Genomic DNA, 24,096 nt, shown 5'->3' with positions numbered 1-24,096 from the left:
CAAAAACATGCGGCAGGGGTACAGACTGGTACAGCCTTTCTGGAAAGCAGTGCAGCCGTGTGTGTGAAGAACCTTAAGACCACTTAAACCTTTTGGTCTTGTGATTCTCCTTCTGGGTTAGTCACAAAGAAAGAACCCCACATGTGATCATATGTATATGCTGGCCTATTAATTACATCCTTATTCCTATGTAGTCTCCAGTGCTGAAATCCCCTCAATATCCAACAATATGATAAATTCAATGGGCACATAATTAGGCCGCTATTAAAAATAATGATATGAAAAATGTTCCAGATGTATTGTTAAGTTAAAAAAATAATAAGATGCCTCAAAACAATAAGATGCAAAATTATTGTATTATCCCAATTTAATTCATATCAAATTGTATCAAATTCATATAAAAATTTTGTCCAATTTTATATTAATATGCTTAGATAAATTACCAAAATAGCTTTACAGTAGTATAATTATGGGCAATTTTTATTTCCTTGTTCCTTTTTTTCTAAGATTTTATTTATTCATGAGAAAGAGAGAGAGAGAGCTCGGCATGTGTGCCAAGTTGGGGGAGGGGCAGAGAGATAACCAGATTCTCCACTGAGCAAGGAGCCAGACACTGAGCTGGACCCCGGGACCCTGAGATCATGACCTGAGCCAAAGGCAGATGCTTGGCTGACTGAGCCACCCAAGTCCCCTTCCTTATCCTTTCCTATAGGTAGCAAATTTTTGCAGAATAATCATTTTTTAATAATCAGACAAAAAGTCATTAGAAAATATAATATGGAAGCCATGGGGCTTACAGAAGATTATAATAACTTCTCAAAATGGATGAGTGAGGCTTTCCTCACTTGCCCTAAACCTAAGAATTCTACTACCTCTTGAATCCTTTCTCTTAGAGTGAAGAGAGCCTGATGAACAAATCCATACTTAGATGCATAGAACTTACTAAAGGTGCTTATTTAAAAATATCACCCTTAATGTCGCCAGGGGAATTGATACTGCTGAGTGATTTGATGATGGTCATGTTAAAGCATCAGTGGGAGAACTGTTTCAGAGCACAGACACTTGGAGAATCTTTCAAATAAGCCTCTGAGACAGACAGTGCTAACCATTCCCCAGATCCGTGGTCCCATCTTCTTCCTGGGCACACAAGGCTCCTCTCGTTGTTTGGGGGTGACGCATTAAATGATTTCTAACCAACAAAATGAGAGTGCAAATTATGTGGTACTTCGCACCTCAAGACCTGACCCATAAACACCTCTCACAGACACTCCTCAATGGTCCTTTTCTCCTTCTGGATGAGACTATCGCAGAGACTTTAGAAGCCACCCTATGATGGCCAAGCTTCCATTAGCCTCAGGCCCTTAAAGACTCTGCGAAAAGCCATCATGTTAGATGGTTAGATGAGCAAGAAATATACTACATTCTTTTAAACTTGTTATGTATTGGGGCGCTTGTTTGCTACTGTTACTGCAGCAAGAGTTAACCTAATACAGCTACATTGTTGAGGGTGCACATTTAGCTGTATACGCAGCTTGATCAAATCCACTCTTGATGGAGAGGTGGAGATACCATTCCACAAAATAGGTGAGGGAAAACTTAGATAATAGACCATTTGTACCATTTCATAAGTCACTAGAGTCCTATAGAATTTGGTTCATTTTTCTCACCTGAAGGTAGTAAAATGCATTGCTTTTCCATAAGAACTCTAGAATAAACAAAAAATCATCACTCTCTGGACTTACTTTTATCTCTTTTGACTTACTGCTGAACTTTCTTCTTCTATTTGGATATAGGCCCTATGAGGGCAAGACCTTTGATAGGCTTATTGCTGCTGCCCCACTTTCTTGAAAAGTTCTACAATAATAAGCATACAATATGTATCGGTTAAAGATGTAAATTAATGTAATGAATGCAAGATGGGTAAAGACAAATTCACCTGGTAAGACTGAACCTAAAACTTGGCCAGGAGCTTCCAGATGGCAGAGAGGGTTTTGCCTGACACAGACATGTGATTGGACATAAAACAAACACATCTGAGACAGTCTCTTTCTAAATTTCATTTCACATTATAAGATGTAGCTATCAAACATGGCTAGAGATCAAAAGCAGCTGACAAGTTTGCTGAGGAAAGATGTCCCTTTACTTCCCATCTTCACCTCTTGCAAGAGTCATTTTACCTCCCAGGTAGGTTTCCAGCTTGACATTTCACACCTGATGGCAGAGTCATCTAATTGCTCTCTTCTTGCTATCCCAAGCAGATGGCTCAGAGTTAAATAGTCAATAAATCACAATTTCCATGTGTCAGAAGGCTCAACTACAAGTACTTATCTGAGCTTAAAATTGGTTCTATTGCTGCCAACTAAGGGTCATTTAGTCAAAACTTTTGAGTGATTAGCTAGATACATGCCATCTTTTTCTCCTTTTGAGGTTATAGCTGGTGATTTTTTATCTTTTGTATCTTAGGATTCTCTGGAGAAACTGAACCAAGAGATGTATCTATGTACAGAAAGAGATTTATTTTAAGTAATTGGCTTACATGATTGTGGAGGTTTAGCCAGTTCAAAATCTGATGGGGGAGACAGATAAGCTGGAGACTCAGGAAAAAGTTGTAGTTGAAGTCCAAAAACCATCTTCCATAGAACCAAGAAAAGCCAATGTTGCAGATTGGGTCAGAAGGTAGTGTGTTGGGGGATTCCCTATTGCTCAGGGGAGATTAACCTTTCTTCTATTTAGATCTTCAACTGATTAGATGAGGTCGACCCAAATTATGGAGGACAATCAACTTTACTCAAACGTTGTTGATTTAAATGTAAATCTCATCAAAAATTCCCTCACAGAAACATCCAGAATAATGTTTGACCAAACACTTGGGCATCGTGGCCCAGAGAAATTCACACATAAAATTAACTATAATAGTTTGCTTGCTTGCTTTTCTTCTCATTTGTTTTTGATTGCCTTTTCTTTGCTCCAATACTCTTAGGTCCTTGGGTCATTATTTTTACAAGGGTCATCTAATCCCAAACCTTGTGGTGATCTGGAGAGTCTCAAGCCCACATTCCAGCTCTCCATTGGCTAGAACGTGACCACAGACCCTCCAGTTCTGCCTCAGTGAATGTAGACCCCTCAGTCATAGGTCGATTATAATGATCAAATGGGAGAAATACACATTGACAAGCTCTGTAAACACAAGTTCACATTGAAGCCATTATTTTAAATTGTGTTTATATATCAAAGGTCCTACCTTTCAAGCCAATGAGTGGGAAAATAGAAAACTTCTCATGTAAGTCACCTTATAGTTGTAACTGACTCATTGGAATAAAGAAAGTTCAAGTCAATAAATCAAGTTCATTCATGAGGGGCAATGGTTTTAAGGGTTAAGAGACGCTTTAACACCACATCAGACGATTTTTTAAGATGCCAGGAACACATGTCAAATTGAAAGTACACAGAATGTTTGTTTCTCAGGGCAGGGAAGTTAGCGCACCCCTGATGCTCCCCAGTGAATCCTGGGGAGGGCCAGGCAGCGTGGGAGAACCATGACAACTAAGGCAGGGGGTGGCAGGTAAGGTGGGACTGTTTGTTCATGAGGAGCCCCTCAAAAAGACCGACAGAGCTTATCACCTCCCCCCAGTCAACCTGCAATTAATACCCCACATGTGACTATATGTGATTGTCAGTCTCCATTGCTCCAGGAGTCTCTATACCTCAGACTCCTGACCAGACCATTCTTTAACTCCAGAAAGTGGAGGAAGTTTTGCTCTCATCTTTGCCTATGATTCTCTTACTTAGTCCTCATTTTCAGTACCGAGACAGACTTCTTCGAACATTTTAGATTTCAGTTCCTTTTGTAGAAAATGCTCAATCCACTCTGGGACAGGTAGCCTTGCCCTCTGTCCCACCAGGTCAGTGGTCCGATATTAGTGGAGTTCCCAAGGTCAGTATCCATCAGCCTTAAAAAATAACTCCGCCCATAGAAAAAAATGAGAATTCTTTACGTTCAGGCCACTTTCTTTTCAGAGCCTCCTCTCCAAAAGTTAAAAAAAATCTCGTGGTTCTATCTCACTCAAGGTCACTCGTTACAGACCATGCTATTTTGCAATCCTGAACAAACTGTTAAGAAATTAGTAACTCTACCTGCTGGGGCCACTCCCAGATGGAGCACACCATTTTCTCACTGAACTAAAGATAATGTGGGTCCAGCAAATTGTTAGAGGGATATGGCACCAAGATCCAGCAGGGAGCGCGTGAAAAGCATCTTGCAATACCATTGCCATATGAAAAACAATGTAATTTCCTCTTACTTTGTTGATAATAAACATTTGTGTTCTTAAAAGTAGCAGTGTGGTTTTTCATGTGTCAAACCAGCTTTAATATTTATAATATGCAAAGATTTTTACATCTGCAATTTTTTTTTCATTCTGTGGGAACTAGAACAAAGAAGAGTTTATTGTGTGTTTTATTCTCTTTGAAAAATGGATGGATGGTTCACTTTCCTTGGTGCAGCTTTGCACAGTAGACAGCTCTGTTTCAAAATGTGCAAAAAAGCAGTTTTATGAACACTTTGCTCATATTGCTTCTCTACCACTTTCTTTAGGAATGTCCCAGTGGTGTTGTTAATGAAGAAACCTTCAAAGAGATTTACTCACAGTTCTTTCCACAGGGAGGTAAGTGCACTGGTGGACTTGTGAACGTACTCTCCGTTAGAATTATGCTTGCAATCTTGAGTTTGGCTTAATCTTTTATGGCATGATTCTACATTTTTAATCGTTCTGTAGAAGAATTAATACACAGCATGCAAGTGCATATAATTTCCAACATATCATAAAAGTGAGCTCCTTGCAAATTGTCAGATAGCCAGGATTTCTCCTTCAGCGGAATACAAGAAGCAGTATTACTGCGTATCTCGTACTACGGCTCTCAAACGCACAGCGCCTTTGGACAAGGATGGCTCAGTCCGGGATATGCCCCAAAGCTCTTTAGCACGCACTGTAGGTATCATTTGGTTCTCCCCACTCTCAAATGAGGACAAATATAATTATCGTCAATTTTCAGATGTGAAATCTGGGCTTTAGAGAAGTTAAAAGGTTTGCTCAGGGTCATGCATCCACAAAATGGCAGATAATGGCTTAGAACCTACATTTTTCTAGAGCCTCACCTCGTGTTCTTTCTGCTTTCTCTTTTGGGACTTCTTGCTATCACCTCTGCCCCCACATCTGAGAAAGTTAATACCACTCTAAATATTAATTTAATTGTAAAGGAAACCAGGAAAGCATAATGATAACACATACCTGTTAGAGATGAGTGAAGAGATCTATTTGCCCCTGAACCTTATAGGTTCTCTTTCAGTCATTCAACAGGAGGCCCAGCTCAAATACAGTCTACTGTGTGCCCAGCTATGTGTCAGGTGCTGATAATGTAAGAAGAAGATATGGTACCTGCCCAAAAGCATGTTCCAGTTGAGTGCCACAGATGGGCAATGTTGAAATAAGGCGTTAAGTGGGAAGATAGGGGTTTAAATCATAGCATTAACGAGAGCCCTGGACAGGCACAACTAGACCAGCTGAAGCCCAGGGCAGACATAAAAAGGAAGCCATGCAGACGAACTGACCTCAGCTGAAGTAGCCGCCACTCCTGACGCATGGAGTATGTGCCTGAGCCTGGCACACACTACCCCTCACCTCCCAGCTGTCCGAGCTGTGACTCTCCCTTTTTAATGAATGTGGAAACCAAGGTGCGGAGAAGCTCAGTTTCCCTATTATCTTTGACCGCCTCCCACTGAAAGGAGCTCCCATCCTCTCACGTAACTACAGCAGTCTCTAAACTAGTCTCTGATTCGGACTCTTCCCCTAGCGTGCTTTCTTCAGAGTAATCCTGTCCGGTGTAAGCCAGCTCCTGTCAGTGCTCTACTGAGAACCTTCCATTGCATCAGAGTCTGAGCCACACCTGGATAGAGAGCTGTAAGCCTGGTCTCCTGTTCCCTGTCTCCTCCCCCTCCACCCCCCTGCCCCTTTGGCTCACTATGGTCCAGCCATGCCCACCTCCTTGTAAGTCCTCAGGCACACCAGTCAGGCTGCTGCTCAGGGTCTTTGAACCTGTCATTCCCTCTCCCTGGGATTCTTGTTCTCCCAAATATCCATCTCAATATCCCACCACCTTGACTCCTATTCAGATGCCACTTTCTCAGCAAGGCTCCCCCCATCATCTTACACAGCAACCCCTTAGATTGTCCCCAGCCAGCTTTATGTTTCTATTCAGCACTCAAGAGCACCTAATAATACATATTTCACCTGTTTTTGTTGTTGTTTATTGTCTCTTTCCTCACTAGAATGTTTTCTCCCAGGGACCAGAGGGTTTCGTGTGTTGTTCACTGCTGTGTGCACAGGTGGTGGAAGAGTCACTGATCGAGTAATTGGACTCGATCCTCAATTGTACTGTATAAATGAGAGAAAGCAGGAAGGAACGCAATGACACATAGCTCGCATGGTGGCTGGGACAGTACAATGAAATAATGTCTCCAAAAGGCGTTTTGAAAGTATGCAACACTTAAATATTAGTTTCAGACAAAATTAGTTTCTCTTTTGGTTTTCAATCCATTTGGTTTTAGATATTTCAGTGGGCTGAAGACAATTCCGTGCATGAATTGTCAAAATAGACATTTTCATTTACGATGACATTTAAAAGGAATTAAAGAATTAATTTTTTAAAAAAGAATTAAGTTAGAATTCTGAGAAAACACAAGGTGACCCATTATTTCATGAATCTGGATATCTCGTGGGTGACAATTCCCCCACCCCCCATCTCATTACTAACAGCCCCGGGACAGCTATTGGACATAAGGCCTGATGCCCAGATTGTAATGGCTCCATTGTCCGCCTTAATAAAGAATTTGGGATATCATTTGATTAACTCATCTATTTCTAAATTATTGAAAAAGCATGGCATTTCTGAAGAAAAATCATGTTTACAATATAGCTAAGTATCTGTCATCATACTGATTAACAGTAATATCAAAGCATCTAGCACAAATGGAAGTCTTTAAGTTATTCTTCTATTATCTCAAGTGAAAGTTATTGCATGTTACAAATGGGATACAGCTCCACATTAACAATTCATCTTTATTTGAAAAATAGCATTTTGGCATTAGAGAACATCTACTTAGGCACAATTCTTTGCAAATGATTCTTGTTGCAAAATCCAATGGGATTTGAGGGGGAAAAAATCGCTCTTGCTTTCTTAAAAATTCTTTGATTATTCATGTTAATTGAACGGATAAATCTAAAAGTACTAGGCAATATTGAAGGAAATGACATTTTAAAGAATGATGACTCGCAGTTTAAAAAATTAATATGGCACATGCAAATTGTATCTTATAGTGCTGCTAGAAAGGGGGAAATGTCCTAAGGAAGAACATAATCTCTGATGAGAGGCAAATTCTTGTCGTGGCCGTGCTCACGCTTCTGTGGAGCCATTTATTTAGATCTGAAAGCAACAGGCTTCTCATTATGAGCATGAACAATGATGGGTCCATAAATCACCACATCTCACCATTTCCACTAGGAAAATACTTTGTCTTCTCTACAGAAGTTCCTGCAATTTGTATTGTGTCAGGCTCTTAGTTTTCTCTACTGCTTAGCCAGATGGTTTACCAAGCACAACCTGTTTGGTGTTCTGGATGTCAGCATAAGAGGATTGAGCAGAAGCTTCTTGTTCGTGGGGGATAAAGTATGCCTGCTAGAAAACCAGCTGAGAAGAATTGGATGGCTGGTTGGTACCCTTCCCGGGATCATTCCAGCAATGATTTTTTCAACTCCACATACAGCAGAAACTTTAGCATGGACACTCTTTGTTCACTGAGCATTTTAAAAGCTCATGAAAATTGCACTTTCCTGGGCTCCTCTTGCTCAAGTTGTAGGGATCAAAAGTAAGTGCAAACACTTACTTTGGCTGCGCCAGGCACCTGCTCGCTATGAATGGAACAGATGAATTAGCTCCAGTCGGAAGACTAAGTCAACAAATACCCATTGAGCCATCACTGTGTGTAAGACATTTGAGGCACTTGGATGGGGTCAACGGCATAAAGAGTTTTTTAATAACACTACCTACAGAATATCCTTCTTGTCCTAGGACAATATTTCGAAGGATTTTCAGGGTGATTTATAGAGGCCTTATCAAATAGAAACTATTATTCATGTATACAAGCCTGCCTTACCATAGCAAGAGTGTTTTGAATTGCATATTCAAATGCATTAAACTAATTCTGTACCTTGTGCTTGAATTCAAGTGGGAGTAGGGATTTGCGGTAGGAAGAAAAAAATCAGCCAAACTGATTTCAATCCACAGACCTGGATTATGATAATCAAGTGTATTTGTTCAAATTCTCTGAAATTTATGTGCATTGGTAGCTTTTTCAGTCAAGGGGTTCGTTCGTATTATCAGTGTGGGTTGGAAATAATTGGGTTAAATTCATTGGACTAAGTTGAGTCCTGGGTTTGTGGATAGACTGCGTCACCACCAAGACCTGTGACTCAAATGGTGTATTTCTGTGGGCCTCAGGTTGTTCTTCTGTTAATTGTGGAGCAATACTTCTATAACATCTATAAAATGTGAAACAGAAGAGTCCTCAGTTTTCTTTCTACTCCTTACACACCCTTTATTTCTAGGAGTTGGTGTTGGAATGGCATTACCAACTCTATCATTAACCAACTAGGTAATCTTAGCGTAGTCCCTTAAGGTACCTGCAACCATTTTTTACCTTTGTTAAATGTAGATAAACAACTAAATAGTATCCAAGATCCCTTCCTATCCTAAGTATCCATAAATTTTGTCCCCCAACAATAAAACTTCCACATTTAATTTTCTACTTCACAAGGAAGATTGTAAGAAACTGAGGCAATCTCAACATGTCAAACTCAGGAACTGTTTTTGCTATGTGTAAGGAAACATGGTCAAAGAAGACCATAAGGTCATGTGGAGAGAAGAGAGATCAACGTTCTATCTTTTGAGCTCCCAGCTGTACTGAAATCTAGAATCCGGGATGCCAGTTTTTCATTGTCTTAGTGAATATTTATTGAGTATCTAAAGAGAACAACCATCAGATGAAACCTGACCAAAGATGCTTTTGTGGACAGTTTCCCTTTTCTTCATGTATCTACCTCTGTGCCCACCCAGATACTTCCAGTGCCCTAGCTCCTTCCTCTCATCCAGTCAAAGCTCAGAACATCACTTCCCTTCTTCAGAAACTTTCACAGTCTCCAGATGCCTGTCAGAAAAAAATCTGAACTCCAGCAGAATCCACAATGACCATTCATGACACGATTCTACTGGTCTTTATGGAGCAGAAAGTGGCATCAAATTAGAACTCCAGTCACCTAGACACACAATAGAGATTTCACAAACAAAACAAAACAAACAAACAAACAAAAAAACAGGAACTTTTTCAGGTGGAAATGTATTATATCTGTAAAAAACTTACTCACATTTCTTTAAGGTGGTTGTCTGTGAAACAATAATTATAATAGATAATATTTATTGAACATTAAAATGTCCTTAGCACTATTCTAAGCACTTTGCATATTAGTATCTCATTTAATCTTTTTAGGATGACCCTATGAAGTACACACTGGTGTTGTTATTTTGTAGATGAGGAAACTGAGTCCCAGAGAGGTTAAATAACTTTCCCAAAGCCATGCAGTTGATGTTTGGGAGAGCTGAAATTCAAACCCAGGCAGTCTAACTTCACTACCACTAGTAACAACTGCTGTCCGCACAGTATATCTGGGTTGGAAAACTGGTTTAAATTCCAGGGGAATTGCCAAGGTACATTTATAGGAACAAGGAGTCCTCTATACCACATCAGGGCAAACCCTGAGAGTGTCTGTCCTACGTGTCAAGCTCTAAAGCAAGAGTGACCTCATTGAAAAAGAAAGCTAATTACTGTATGTTCATGTTAGCTTATTTTTTTTTAATTTAAAAAAAAAATTGCCAACATTGTTTGTTCTGAGCCATTATTCATGTTGAGTCCTGCTTGCTAAGGTACCCTGATTGTCTGATAGGATACCAAGAGACCTGCTTAATGAAGCTCCTTATAAAATATGCAAAATCTCTTTTTTTCTCCCTCAGAAAATAAGTTTAACATACCACCTGTCAACTCCTATCACCATAGGGCACTAAATAGTTCAAGAAGTCTGTGTAACTGCACTGTTGAGAGCAAAACAACTTTGTGAGTAAAAACAGGCTGCCAATTCTTGACAACTCTATAATGGAGCTTCCCAAGAATGGCACTAAATTGATTATAATGAAATCCCTGGTAATAACCCATCTTCAAAAGAATTTCTTTCTGCAACTCATCAATACTGTGTGGACATTCACTCTAGATACATTTATGGGACATATTATTTAGACCCAACTGTGGTCCCTGTTTAGTTCATAGAGAACAGTGTTAATAATTCATATGTTTATTTATTTATTTTTTTTTAAAGACTTTATTTATTTATTTGACAGAGAGACAGACAGCCAGCGAGAGAGGGAACACAAGCAGGGGGAGTGGGAGAGGAAGAAGCAGGCTCCCAGCAGAGGAGTCCGATGTGGGGCTCGATCCCGGAACACGGGGATCACGCCCTGAGCTGAAGGCAGACGCTCAACGACTGAGCCACCCAGGCTCCCCAATAATTCATATGTTTAAAAATAAGTGGTTTCATATATCATATTTAAAGGTGAGAGGTAAAAGACAATGCCACCATCATTTTGAGAAACTGAGTGTACAGTCTACCGTGTGAAATATATGGCCTTAAATAGCATTTACCACTGGGGTGAATCATTCAGGAAAAACTATCCATAAGTGGGCCATAGGTGCCTGAGAGGTGAGAGGGAAGTTTTTATGACCTCTGACCTCCCTTATTTGGGGAGGGCGATTCTCTTCTCCTGCTACTGTGACTTAGTTTCTTGACAGCCTTTAAAAAAAGCAACTTATAAAGTAAAAGGTGAATAAAAGTTTTGTTCAATCCCAATAAAAAATAAAGGTTAAAAGTTATAAAATAGAAGAGATTTTAAACAGAAGATAAAAGGTTGGAGCCAATGAGCTAAAAGGTTACAGTTTTTTTTTTCTAATATTAAAAGGTTAAGGTAAAAAGCTAAAATCATGAGATGAAACATCTAAAATAATCAAGTAAATTTGATCAAGGGTCAAGCACAGAAGCACTGAAAAATGAAAACTGCACTAAGAAAAGAAAATAGCAAGAAAAAATATACTTTTAACATGAAAAAGCAGAAAGCTCAGAGATGAAGGGAGACCATAGAGAAAAAGTAGAAGAGGAAAAATGGTAAAACCCACTGGAAGCAAGTTCAGTGGAAGTGTTGGATCTCAGATATACCCTGGGGTTATGAGGCAGCATTGTGAGGCACTGGGGACAGACCCCGGTCCCAAACTGCCCATGGTTACCCAGACCCGCGACTCTCTCCCAAGGCCCAGCAACCCTCAGGACCCCACACTCCCACCGTGGCCATAGAAACTTCTCAAGTCACTCCTGTCCCCAGTTCATCAGGCCACTTCACTGGCTGTGGACTAGACTGGTTTTCCAGTCAGAAGGACTCAGTAATATCTCGCTTTACTCCTAATTGACTGTGTGACTTTGGGCAAGTTTCTTAACCTCTCTGAGTCCCTGTCTTTATCTGACTTGTAAAAACGATGAACAAATTCATAATAACAACACTAAAAATGTCAATTCATGTGTATCTCACTATTAGTATTGTTTTTAATTTATTTAGTTTAGAGAGCGAGAGAGTGAGCAGGGGAGGGGCAGAGGGAGAGGGACACTGAGAGAATCTCAAGCAGATTCCCCGATAGTGCTGAGCACCCCTGGGTGCTTGATCCCATGACTCCGAGATCACCACCCACGTAGAAATCAAGAGTCAGATGCCCAAATGACTGAGCCGCCCAGGCACCCCTCACTCTTAGTATTTTTACTATTTTCCTTGTATAGATAGCCCCTGCCAAGCACTAAACAATTTCCAGATGCATCTTACTTCATCCTCACACCCACTATGGTATCATCACTCACCGCAGCGCCAAGAGCATCACCCAAGACCCCCAGGTGCTCAGAGCATTTCCAGCCACAACCTTACAGAGAACGGACGTCATCAATGGCCTCTGTGTGAGGAACTCACTCTCATGAATCTCAAATTATAATCCTCTACTGAACAAAGGTGCACAGCCAGGAAGAAAGCACAAGTAGAGGAGATGGAGTAAATTTTCCTAAATAGAAGGAGGCTAGGGCATGCTATGCCAGTCTTCTGTAGGATGTTGACATGCTGCCTTAATGATATTCCCTTTTCAACATTTCAGACTCGACAACATACGCGCATTTTCTGTTTAATGCGTTTGATACGGACCACAATGGAGCTGTGAGTTTTGAGGTAAGTCTTAGACCTTTTTTTATATATGATTTGACTTTAGACACATTGCAAGAGATTTACTCTATTTACAGGGAAAATCTGAGTTTGGGTGGTTTAATAACATTTTTTTCTTTTTGAGACTTTTTTCTTTATTATTATCGCTGTTGCTGTTATTGTAGAACACTGAGCAGATCTACCTTTTTAACAAAATTGTGTGTATTACAATGTTGTTGACTATAGGCACAATGCTGCACAGCACATCTCTAGATTTATTCCTTTTGCTTAACTGAAACTTTATGTCCATTAGTCCATTTCTTCCTGCCCCAGCTCCCTGCAACCACCATTCCACTCCTTGATTCTAGGAATTTGACTATTTTAGAGACCTCATGTAGGTGGAATCACGCAGTATTTTTCTCTCTGATGACTCAGCGTGTCCTCAGGTTCATCCACCTTGTTGCGTATTGCAGATTTTTTTTCTTTTTAAAGATAAGTAGTATATTCCATTGCATGTATAAACCACATTTTCTTTATCCATTCATTCATCTATGGACATTTATGCTGTTTCCACATCTTAGCTGTTGTGAATAGAGCTGCAATGAATATGGGGGTCTAATATCTCTTTGAGATCTTGATTTCAAATACTTTTGGATAATTATCCAGAAGTGGGATTACTGGATCACATGGTATTTTTATTTTTAATTTTTTTGAGGAAACTCCGTACTGTTTTCCACATAGTGGTTGCACCGTTTTGATTCCCACCGACAGTGTGCAAGTGTTCCAATTTACTCACACCCTCAACACTTTTTATCTTTCATTTATTTGGTAATAGCCATCCTGATGAGTGTGAGGTGCTATCTTATTGTGGTTTTTATTTCTATTTCCCTGATGATTGGGGATGTCGCACATTTTTTCATATACCTGGTGGCCATTTGGATATATTCAGAGTAATGCACATTTAAGTCCTCAGCTCATTTTTTAAGTTGAGTTGTTAGATATTTACTATTGAGATGAAGGAATTTTTTTATATATTTTGGAGATAACCCTTTATCAGATACCTGGTTTCCAAATATTTTCTCCCATTTTGTAGGCTGCTTTTTCATTCCACTGATTGTTTCCTTTGCTGCTCAGAATAGTTTAGCACTTGTTTATTTACTCTTTGTTGCCTGAACTTTTGGAGTCATATCATGAAATTATTGCCAAGACCAATATCATGAAGCTTTTCCCCTGGTTTTACTTTTAGGAGCTTTATAGTATCAGGTCTTATGTTTAAGTCTTTAATCCATGTTGAATTGATAATTGTGTATGGGATAAGGTAAGGATGGAATTTCAATCTTTTGGGTGTGGGTATCCAGTTTCCCTAATACCATTTGTTGAAAGACTATCCTTCCCTTTCCCCATTGTATATTCTTGACACCCTTGTCAAAGATCAGTTGACCATATATGCACGGATATACTTCCAAGCTTCCTATTCTGTATACCATTGGTCTATATGTCTCTATGCTAGTATCATACTGTTTTGATTACTATAACTTTGTAATACACTTTGAAATCAGGAACTGTGATGCCTTCAGCTCTGTTCTTTCTCAAGTATTGATTTGGATTTCTGTGGTCTTTTCTGGTTCCATATGCATTTTTTTCTATCTGTAAAAAATACCACTTGGGGTTTTGATAGTGTTGTAGTGAATCTGCAGATAGCTTTGGGTAGTACGAATATTTTAACAATATTAAGCCTTCCAACTCATGAACTTTTCATTTGTTTGTGTCTTCTTTAATTTCTTTCATCAGTGTTTCACAGTTTTTAGTATACAAGTTTTTCACCTCCTTAGTTACGTTTATTCTTGGTTTTTATTCTATTCTTTTTTGGTGCTATTAAAAATGGGATCATTTCCCTAATTTCCATCTCAGGTAGTTCATTGTTGGTGTATAGAAACACAATAATTTTTGTATGTGAGTTTGTATCTTGCAACTTTACTGAATTTGTTTGTTAGTTCTATCAGTTTTTGGTGTAATTGTTAGGATTTTCTATATGTAATATCATGTCATCTGATTACTTTTTCTTGCCTAATTTCTCTAGCTAGGACTTCCAGTATTCTGTTGAATAGAAGTGGCAATATTGGGCATCCTTGCCTTGCTCCTGACCTCAGAGGGCAAGTTCTCAGTTTTTAATCATTGAGCACGTTGTTAGCTGTGGGCTGGTCATATATGGCCTTCATTATGTGAAGATGCTTTCCTTCTATTCTTAGTTTGTTGAGTTTTTGTCATGAAAAAACATTCAACTTTGTCAAATGCTATTTCTGCATCTATTGAGATGATCATGCGATTTTTCTTCTTTATTCCATTAATGTGGGATATCACATTAATTGGTGTTTATATGTTGAAACATCTTTCCATCCAAGGGATAAAGATTACTTGGTCATGTTGTATGATCCTTTTAATGGGCTGTTAGAATTTGCTGGAATTTTGTTGAGGATTTTGCATGTATATTTATCAAGAATATGAGCCTGTAGTTTTCTTTTCTTGTGATACCTTCATCTAGTTTTGGTTCCAGGGTACTGCTGACCTCATAAATGAGTTTGGAAATATTCCTTCCTCTGCAATTCTTTGTAAGAGTTTGGAAAGGATTGGTATTCTTTAAATGTTTGGCAGAATTTACCAGTGAAGCCACGTGGTCCTGGGCTTTTTTTGTTGAAAGACTTTTGATTAGTGATTCAATCTCCTCATTATAGGTCTGTTCAGACTTTCTATTTCTTTATGATTCAGTCTTGGTAAGTTGTATGTTTCTAGGAATTTATCCATTTTTTTCTAGGCTATTCAGTCCGTTGAAGTAGAATTGTTTATAGTAGTCTCATGATTCTTTTGATTTCTGTGGCACCAGTTGCAATGTTTTCTCTTTCACTTGTGATTGTTTTATTAATTTGAGTCCTTTCTCTTTTTTTCTTAGTCTAGCTAAGAGTTTGTCAATTTTGTTTGTCTTTTCAAAACCCCATCATTCAGAAGCACAGGTAACAGTCTGGATTGCAATTGGCATCTGAAGTGGGGGAGTGCAGTCTTGTAGGAATGAGCCCTTCACCTGTGGGATCTGGCTGTATTTCCAGGTAGAAAAGGTCAGAGCTGAGTTAAATTGTAGGATACCCAGCTGGTGTCAGAGAATTGTTTGGTGGTGTGGGGCAGTTATACACACACACACACACACACACACACACACACACACACACTACATTGGAATTGGCTACAGAATCATTAATATGCATAATGGAATCAAGATAATTGGGAGTGATACACTTTGGGGGAGGTGCAGCTTATATGTGAGCAGAAATTTCAGTGAGTTCCATGATAAAGGGCAGATGATGGAATGGGATCAATAAGGAAAGGTACTCATGGGGATGTATCAAGGAAGCCTGCCCATAGATTTGATGAACTAGGTATGAAGGACAAGGACGAGCTAGTTAAGAGTAAGGGCTCAGGATGGGAAGCAATGGGGAGTGAGTCAGAAGCAGAAGCCTGGGAACGAAGGTAAAACATTTGTAAATCACCTAGAAGTTAGAATACATAGGGAAAAGGCCAACAAGGAAGACTGGATGAGGAGGCAGAGGCCAGCTTCTGACCTGTCTGAGGCAGGATGCTAAGGAGGCTGGATTCTCTTCTGGGAGGTGAGGAGTCCTTGAGGAATTTTCGGCAGGGAAGTCATGGGATCAGGACTATGTTTCTAGAAAGAAGAATTTCACTTAGCAGCTCTGTATTCCAAGAATCCTGACAGGAGCTAACTTAAGCCCAAACTATAATTGAGGCATTGGCGATGAGAAAAGTTTAAAAGATATTACAATTAAATTGATAGACTTATATCTCGGCAAAACCTGTCATATTTAAGAGGGGGAAAGTCCAGGTAGGCATCACCAGCTATCTGGGAGCAGGGGTTTTGAGGAATCAGGATGAGAGAAGAAAGTGCCACCTTCTGAGCTAGCCACTCAGTCAGTGGCCCCAGAAGCAGGGTTCCCAGGGCAGCAAAGTGTCTCCTCACATGTACTAGGTACTCCTGCAGACTGAGTGCACCTAAAATAAAGACTCTAGGTCAGGAAGCTCAACATGTCATGTCTTAACACTTAACCAAGAGATATCACTGCAGAGAGAAGAGTAGAAGCCGGCAGTGGCTAAGTAGAAGGTTCGGTAGACCAAGAAACCTGCAGTGGTGAAGACGAGGGCAGTTGGCTTTGCCCTGGATGTGGCAGTAGCAACGGGAGACATCACAGGTAGCATCTGTAACATTTCTTCCGTTGATGGCAGTTTATGATCACCCGTGATAATCTTGTGTTAGTGTTTCCTGCGCTTCAGCAACAAGATTAATTCCAGTACAGCCTTAGTACAGCAATATCATCGAAGTCAATGGTTCCAGTTCACCTAATGAAATCTTTCATAGCTAGTTTGCAGAAATCAAGTAGGGTAAAAAATAGTAATGATTTCATTACTTGAAATTACTTATGCATGAGAAATGTCCCATTAATTACCTATAGTACATTGTATCCAATTTCAACATGTAAATTTAGTCTGGTGTTAATGATATGGGACCATGCATAACATTGCTATTACAATATTTATGCAAAATGCTAGTAATTGTGATGAACGTTGATTATAATTTGGGAAATTAGTTGTAATGACTATATATTATAAGCATATTGGTGATATGTCTTTTCCTTTAAAAGCAAACTAATGGCTGAATTAATAAATGTTAAATCAAAATCAAATTTAACACTAGGCTATTGTAACTATTTTTCTGAATCAATTAGCTACCTGAAAAGTCTCTAGAAAACAGAAATGATTAGGCAATGAACATATTTTGAGTAACAGTAGCATCCTGGGAGGTATAGCAGAGACCATTCTGATTCTACAATAAAGAGAAAAGGAAGTTTTCTACTTAAGTTGCTTAAACCCAAAAGGGCAGAGTGAATAAGATGAGGGAGTGAGGAAGCGAGGTGGCACCTGCATCTAGCTATGACCGTGCCTAATCCCCTCCTTGCCATTCAGTGGCTGTGAGACCCCGGGCTGAGAATTTAAACTCTCTAGGCCTTAGTGTTCATCTTTGTAAAATATCAGCAAGCTAAGCTACTTTACGGGGGAATGTAAGACTGAAAAAGTACTAATGTCAGTAAAGGGCTTGGCTCCTTTTGGAGCCTGCTTGGCACCAAATACATGCTCCATATTTATGAGGTGTTACCATAGCAGGACATTTTTCTAATAAAGCCAATTAATAATGACATTGGTCATCTTGTTAAATAATCTATCATTGACCATATTCATTCAAAGGCTAGATGATTGTTCTGTCCATGATGCTATGAAAGATAATTCTGCATCTCACCATATAATAAATACTTACTGTGTGTCAGTCACTAATATTAAGTGTTTAAAAATAGTATTAGCTATACACAGGAATAATAATTGACTCTTGTTTAGGACTCATTTGAACTCATGAGTCAGGCAATTGCTCTGAGTGCATTATATATACTAGCTTAGTTCATCTTCACAGGTACCCTTATTACCTCCTTTTTAGCAAACGAAGAAAGGGCATCACAGAAAGGGTTAGCAACCTGCCCAAGGTCACACAGCTAGAAAGTAGGAGAGCCAGGATTCAAACTCAGGCAGTCTGGCACCAGAATGCATCTCTTAGCAACTGTTATCCTGCCTGAGAGGTGTATATAATCCCCAGCCCCTCATCTGAAATCCTCAGAGCCAGCTGAGTTTTGTTATTCACAGCCTTGTGGATTTAGAGAAGTAATGCCCTGAGTACACTATTCCACATTATTTAATGTCTCCGGTCGGGTCTGCAGCATGCTATAATGAAATGTGTAATATTTGTGTGGTGAAATATGATACATGATAAGCATGGCAGGGACTGCTAATGATGACCAATGCCCATGTGCTCCACTCGGAGATCACATGAATAGGCCATAATCCCAGCCTCCCCTGCAGTTAGGTGGAGCCATGACTGAGATTTTACCAATGAGATGTGAGTAGAAGTGACCACATCTCCTTCCTCTCTTCTCCTCTGTGGGGACTATGAGCTCACATATTTCAGTTGGCCCAGCAACAAAGGAGAAAGGGCCTGGATCTCTGAATGACTGCATGGAACAGAGCACTCTCTCCATTTCACTGTGTGTGAGTGAGAAGTAAGCTTATATGGTGCCAAGCCACTAGGATCTGGAAGTATTGGTATAGCTGTTAGCGTCCTCTGATTAATACGATATAGACAGATTAGATGATAGATAGATGATAGATCATAGACTGGTAGGTGATGGATGGATGGATAGATAGGTAATTAGAAATAGATTAGAGACAGTTTTATGTCAGTTCATTTCAAGTTTTGGCACCAGTGAGTTTGGCACTAAAATTTACGAATCAGGGTTGAACCGCAACTCTGCCTAAGTCTCTAAAACCTGTGGTTTTAACCAGATGTCATCAAACTTCTCCATATAGAGCCAAATAGTAAATATTTTGGCTTTGCAGGCCATACAGTCTTTATTGTATCTACTCAATTCTGCTGTGGTAGCCACACCCAAATCCGAAGTAAATGGGCATCGCTGTGTTCCAATAAGACCTTGTCTACAAAACAATATGAACCATATTTGAGCCCCCAGGCTATAGTTTTCTAAATCCCATTCTTAACCATTTCAATAGACTGCCTCCTCCTCTGGAGGGCCTGAGCCACAATGTTTGCTAGATGACATCTCGGATGGCACTCTATGATCTGATTACTGATAGTATCACCTTTTTATCAACTTTCACAATTCAGATTCAATCCATCCCATCCACAGAAATCACTGATTACTGATGACACAATTGTTGGCTACACGATCAATTCTGAACCTTTACCACTATTTCAACAATTACCATCTACCAACCATTATCACCATCAGGGCAATGCATACCTCTGAGCAGGTCCCGAATGGCAAGCTTACTTGAATTATTGAGGCTGACTTAAAATAATGTTTTCTTTGGAACAGTTCTGGAATAGCTATACCTGCTTCCTGTAGGTGACTGATAATTTGACATCAGAGCTACAGTTCAAAGCTTCAAGAAAACACCATTCACTGACAATCCAATTCATACTGAATAAAATATGAGTGGTACTGCCTGGAGACATTATAAACCTAAAAAGTAATCTCTTTGTCATTCACAGTGATGAGAAAAAAAAAAAAGTTTTTCTCCCAAATATCATTTATGGTTATGGGAAAACTTTCTTTCTAGGATGAATCGTTTTGTCAAATTAAATAGCTATTTTCAGGGCACCTGGGTGGCTCAGTTGGTTGAGTACCCGACTCTTGATTTCGGCTCAAGTCATGACCTCAGGGTCCTGAGATCGAGCCCCGCATCAGACTCCATGCTCAGCAGAGTCTGCTTGTCCCTCTCCCTCCCCTACCCCACCGCTTGCACACACTCTCTCTCAAAGTAAATAAAATGTTAAAAAAATAATAAACAGGTATTTTCTTTTGAGATGTCAGACATCAGTGGGAATTATTTAGGCAATGTTACCAAGAGTTATAAAATTCTGATTTTATCACATTTAATAATCATTAGGGTTTATCCTTCTCTTATCTCTCAACACATACACACACACTTACACAACCTGTACACATAATTCTGTTCTCCTTGTCCAGTGCCCATTCCAGGGAGTTACTGAAAGGGAAGTGAAAGGTAGGTTCAGAAGTCTTCTCATTTCATTTATACATTTAACAAATACTTATTGAGCATGACTATGTACCAAACACTCTTCAAGGTGCTGGCTGGGGACACAACAGTGAACAAAAGACACAAATCTTTGTCTTCATGGAGCTTATATTCTCCCATTTTCATAGAATCCAACTGTTCTCACAGTTGTGTCTATTGCCCGGGCCCCATCCATACTTTTTGTTGATTCCCAGGGAATCTGACCAAGCCATGTGTTTCATGGTTTTTGCTTGTCATCCATCATTCTGGCCTGCTCCTTCCCTGTGATCTTGCCTAGTCTTGCCATGGGGGTGCCCAGCTCCTCCTGCATTTGCTTACCTCTTCCTATAGGCTCCAAGGGCATGTCCTTTAAACCCCTCATTGCACATGCTACAATGTGGGTAACAGCAGATTATTAAAAAACAGACAAGAAAAGCATACAATAAATACCTTTATCTGACAGATCGCAGGTCAGATTCCTTTTTTTAAAATTCATTTTTTAAATAAAGGTTTTTTTTTTTTAATTTTAGACCAGATTTACATTTACAGAAAAATTGCAAAGTTAGTACAGACAGTTCTCGTATACCTCTCATCCAGTTTCCCTCTTATTAGTATCACATTAAAATGGAATACTTCCTACAAGTAGTGAATTAATATTGATGCATTATTCACTAAAGTCCATGCTTTCTTCAGATTACCTTAGCTCTTACCTAGTGTCCTTTTTTTTGTCCCACCATCCTATGTAGGATACCGTATTAAATTTGGCCACTATGTCTCCTTAGGCTCCTCTTGGATGTGACAGTTCCTCAGATATTTCTTGTTTGTGATGACCTTGACAGTTTTGAGGCGTATGGGTCAGATGTTTTGTATAATGTCAGATTTGCTTGATGTTTTTTTCTCATAATTAGACTGGAGTATATGTTCTGGGGAGAAAGCTCAAAGAATTAGAGTGCCATATTATGTCACATAAAAGCAAGAGTACATTTTATCAACATGAGCTATGACTGTTGATTTCTCTTTTTTCCTTCTTTCCAAACCATACTCTTTGGAAGAAAGTTATTATGCATAGCCCATACTTAAGGATGGGGGAGTTTATGCTCCAACTCCTTGAGAGAATACAATTTACATAATTTACTTGGAATTCTTCTGCCTGGGATATTTGTGTCTTCTCCATTTATGAATTTATTCAATAAGTCATTTATATCAGTGTGGACTAATGGATATTTATTTTGTCTTTTGGGTTATAATCCAATATAACCCTATTTATTTTGTTGCTCAGATTGTTACAGCTTGGCAACCGGGAGCAATTTTAGTTGACCCCTGTGTTCCTTCAACATTCCCCTATCATTGTGGTTGTTTCTTCTCTTTTGTTTTGTTTCTTTCATCACACCCTTATTTTCTGGCACTGTAAGATGCTTCAGGCTCATCTTTTGTCTTCCCCGCCCCAGTTCTGAATCAATCTCCAACTTTAACATCCAGCCTTTATGGAAGCTCCAGAAATCTCTTCTCATCTAAAAGAACACACGCTTGGAGTGGGGGAAGAGGGTAACAGGCTGATGGGTATTAAGGAGGGCACGTGTTGCGATGAGCACTGGGTGTTATATGTAACTAATGAATCACTGAACACTGCATCAAAAACTAATGATGTCCTACACGGTGGCTGACTGAACATAATAAAAAAAAATAAAAGAACACATGCTAGTCAGTCAGACACAGGGTTCAAATCTAGATTTTACTTCTAGCTCTGATGCCTGGGACGGGTTCTTCATTCTCTCTGTGCTTGAACTTCAACATAAAATGTTAATAATCATGATAGATACCTCACAAAATTGTTGTATGATTAAATGATGGATTTAAGGAGTTTTGAAAGTTACACGGCACATAGAAAATGCTCCGTTAATGTGAGTGACCCTGGTGGACATCTGGACAGTCTCAGAGAATTGATCTCTCTCAGTCTCAGTGTTCCTGGACATGGAAATCTTGGGCTTCTTAGCTGAACTTCTTACAGCTTTCATAGTCACACATATATTTGCATACTGACACACTTTTAAAGAAGCTAAGGCTATTTTCTAATTCATTTATGAAGTAATTTTATAGCAAGAATTAGGAACTCCTGGCATTCCTAATGTTCTACAAATGTTATTAGGAAGTAGATGAACTGCAATCACTATGAGTCACTATTTCACATCACCCCACAGTTCTGTCCTACAGTAGCAAGAAAAGAGATACAGCCGGTGTTTATATCATACTGTTCTGTATAACCACAGTCCATTGCTTCGGTTCTAGTCAAAATGAGGCCTAGGCTTTGAGTCAGAGGTTTGGGTTTGATTTTTAGCTCCCTGCTCACTGGCTGTATGCCTTGACTTGGTCACTTGTTTTCTCTGAGCATCTCTCTATCACATAAAGGCAGCAATACCTACTCCCTATGGTTGCATGAGGCTGACATGAAGTAATGCACAGAAATTGCCTAACACAGGGCCCCACACACATCCATAAACTGTAGCCATTATTACTATTAAATTTCAGTGTTCCCAGGACCCAAGAGTTCTACTCCTTTCCTAAGGAAATAAGTCAGAATGATGGGAAATAGAGAACAATGTTTACACAGCATCATTTTTAATAAAGAAAAATTTAAATTAATTTACATAGCCACCCGTAGGAAGTATGGTTAAGTAAATCACAATATATTCGTATGAGAAAGCAATGTTTCAAACTTCAGATTACAATCATTAGTAGATGGTAAAATTAATTTAGAGATTAATGACAAGAATGTTTAAAAAATAGAAAAGAAATGGAAATAATTACTTTCTGGTGTATACGTGTGTGTGTGTGTGTGTGTGTGTGTGTGTGTGTGTGTTTCTAGGTTGCCATTTAAAATGTAATTATTGTGGTTTGGGGTCCAAAATGTCTAAGACCCACTGTGATAGTATCATTAAACCACATGAAATTATTATTCTTGACAAATATGATAAAAATATCAGCAATTTGGGGTGCCTGGGTGACTCAGTTGGATATCTGACTCTTTTTTTTTTTTTTTAAAGATTTTATTTATTTATTCGACAGAGATAGAGACAGCCAGCGAGAGAGGGAACACAAGCAGGGGAAGTGGGAGAGGAAGAAGCAGGCTCATAGCGGAGGAGCCTGATGTGGGGCTCGATCCCATAACGCCGGGATCACGCCCTGAGCCAAAGGCAGACGCTTAACCGCTGTGCCACCCAGGCGCCCTGGATATCTGACTCTTGATATCCGCTCAGAGTCATGAGTTCAAGCTCCATGTTGGGTTCCATGCTGGGTGTGGAGCCTACTTAAAAAAAAATCAGCAGTTTCATAGGGTTCAACCTAATATGTGCATTTAAATGATGTGACAATGAATTTTCAGTGATGTGGGAAAATGCTTGTAATTTTAAGTGAAATACATATTATTATATATACATATATGACCTTTACTATAAATATAGTATGCATAAAAAATGGAGATGCTCATTTTACATAAGTGCTAGGATTGTGTGTGATTGCAATTTTCTTCAGTATAGTTTTCTGTAATTTTTTATGTAAATCAAGCATATTTATGTATACATTTCTTATGTATTTATATTTATTTTTGTTTAAAAATTTATTAATGTTTAATGGCCTCTAGTGAAATTGAACCAAAGAACTTCCCTCTAACTTAATGTGTCTGTCATCACCTTTTAAGACACTAAATTATCTAAATAGACAATATTGTTTATCAAACAAGATCAGTACATTATCCCTTCTGCATGATAAAATCAGACTGCAAATCTTAGAAAGTTTACTTATTATTTACTTATTATTAGACATATTGATATCTGATGCAAACTTCAGGTTCTACCTGAAATTGTGTCTTTCAAATACTTTAAAATGTGGCTCAACTACTGTGGAAGTTTAACTCCAATCAAGGGAGGTCATATCAGAGAAAATAAACCACCTTTAAAAATTTCATGAAAATACATAAGCAAGCATAAATAAGAAATATACAAACACATGTATGAT

The 24,096-nt window shown here is 39.1% G+C and overlaps 1 protein-coding gene across 3 annotated transcripts in view; it reads left to right on the top strand.

Annotated features, from left to right (window-relative positions):
• The window catches only part of KCNIP4 (potassium voltage-gated channel interacting protein 4), a 528,135-nt gene that overhangs the window by 490,707 nt on the left and 13,332 nt on the right, over positions 1-24,096 (top strand). For 2 of the 3 annotated variants that reach the window (XM_044389744.3, XM_044389745.3), the window contains exons 3-4: positions 4,595-4,664; positions 12,341-12,411. In XM_044389744.3, the coding sequence (XP_044245679.1) occupies positions 4,595-4,664; positions 12,341-12,411 (141 nt within the window). Of the gene's footprint in view, positions 1-3,881; positions 3,903-4,594; positions 4,665-12,340; positions 12,412-24,096 lie in introns of all 3 variants that reach the window. The other variant, XM_044389746.3, reaches the window with a different exon arrangement.

This window comes from Ursus arctos, unplaced genomic scaffold, assembly GCF_023065955.2.
Source record: "Ursus arctos isolate Adak ecotype North America unplaced genomic scaffold, UrsArc2.0 scaffold_9, whole genome shotgun sequence".
NCBI classification, from domain to species: Eukaryota; Metazoa; Chordata; class Mammalia; order Carnivora; family Ursidae; genus Ursus; species Ursus arctos.
The sequence above is the reverse complement of the archived record's forward strand: the minus strand, read 5'-3'. Positions and strand labels throughout refer to the sequence as shown.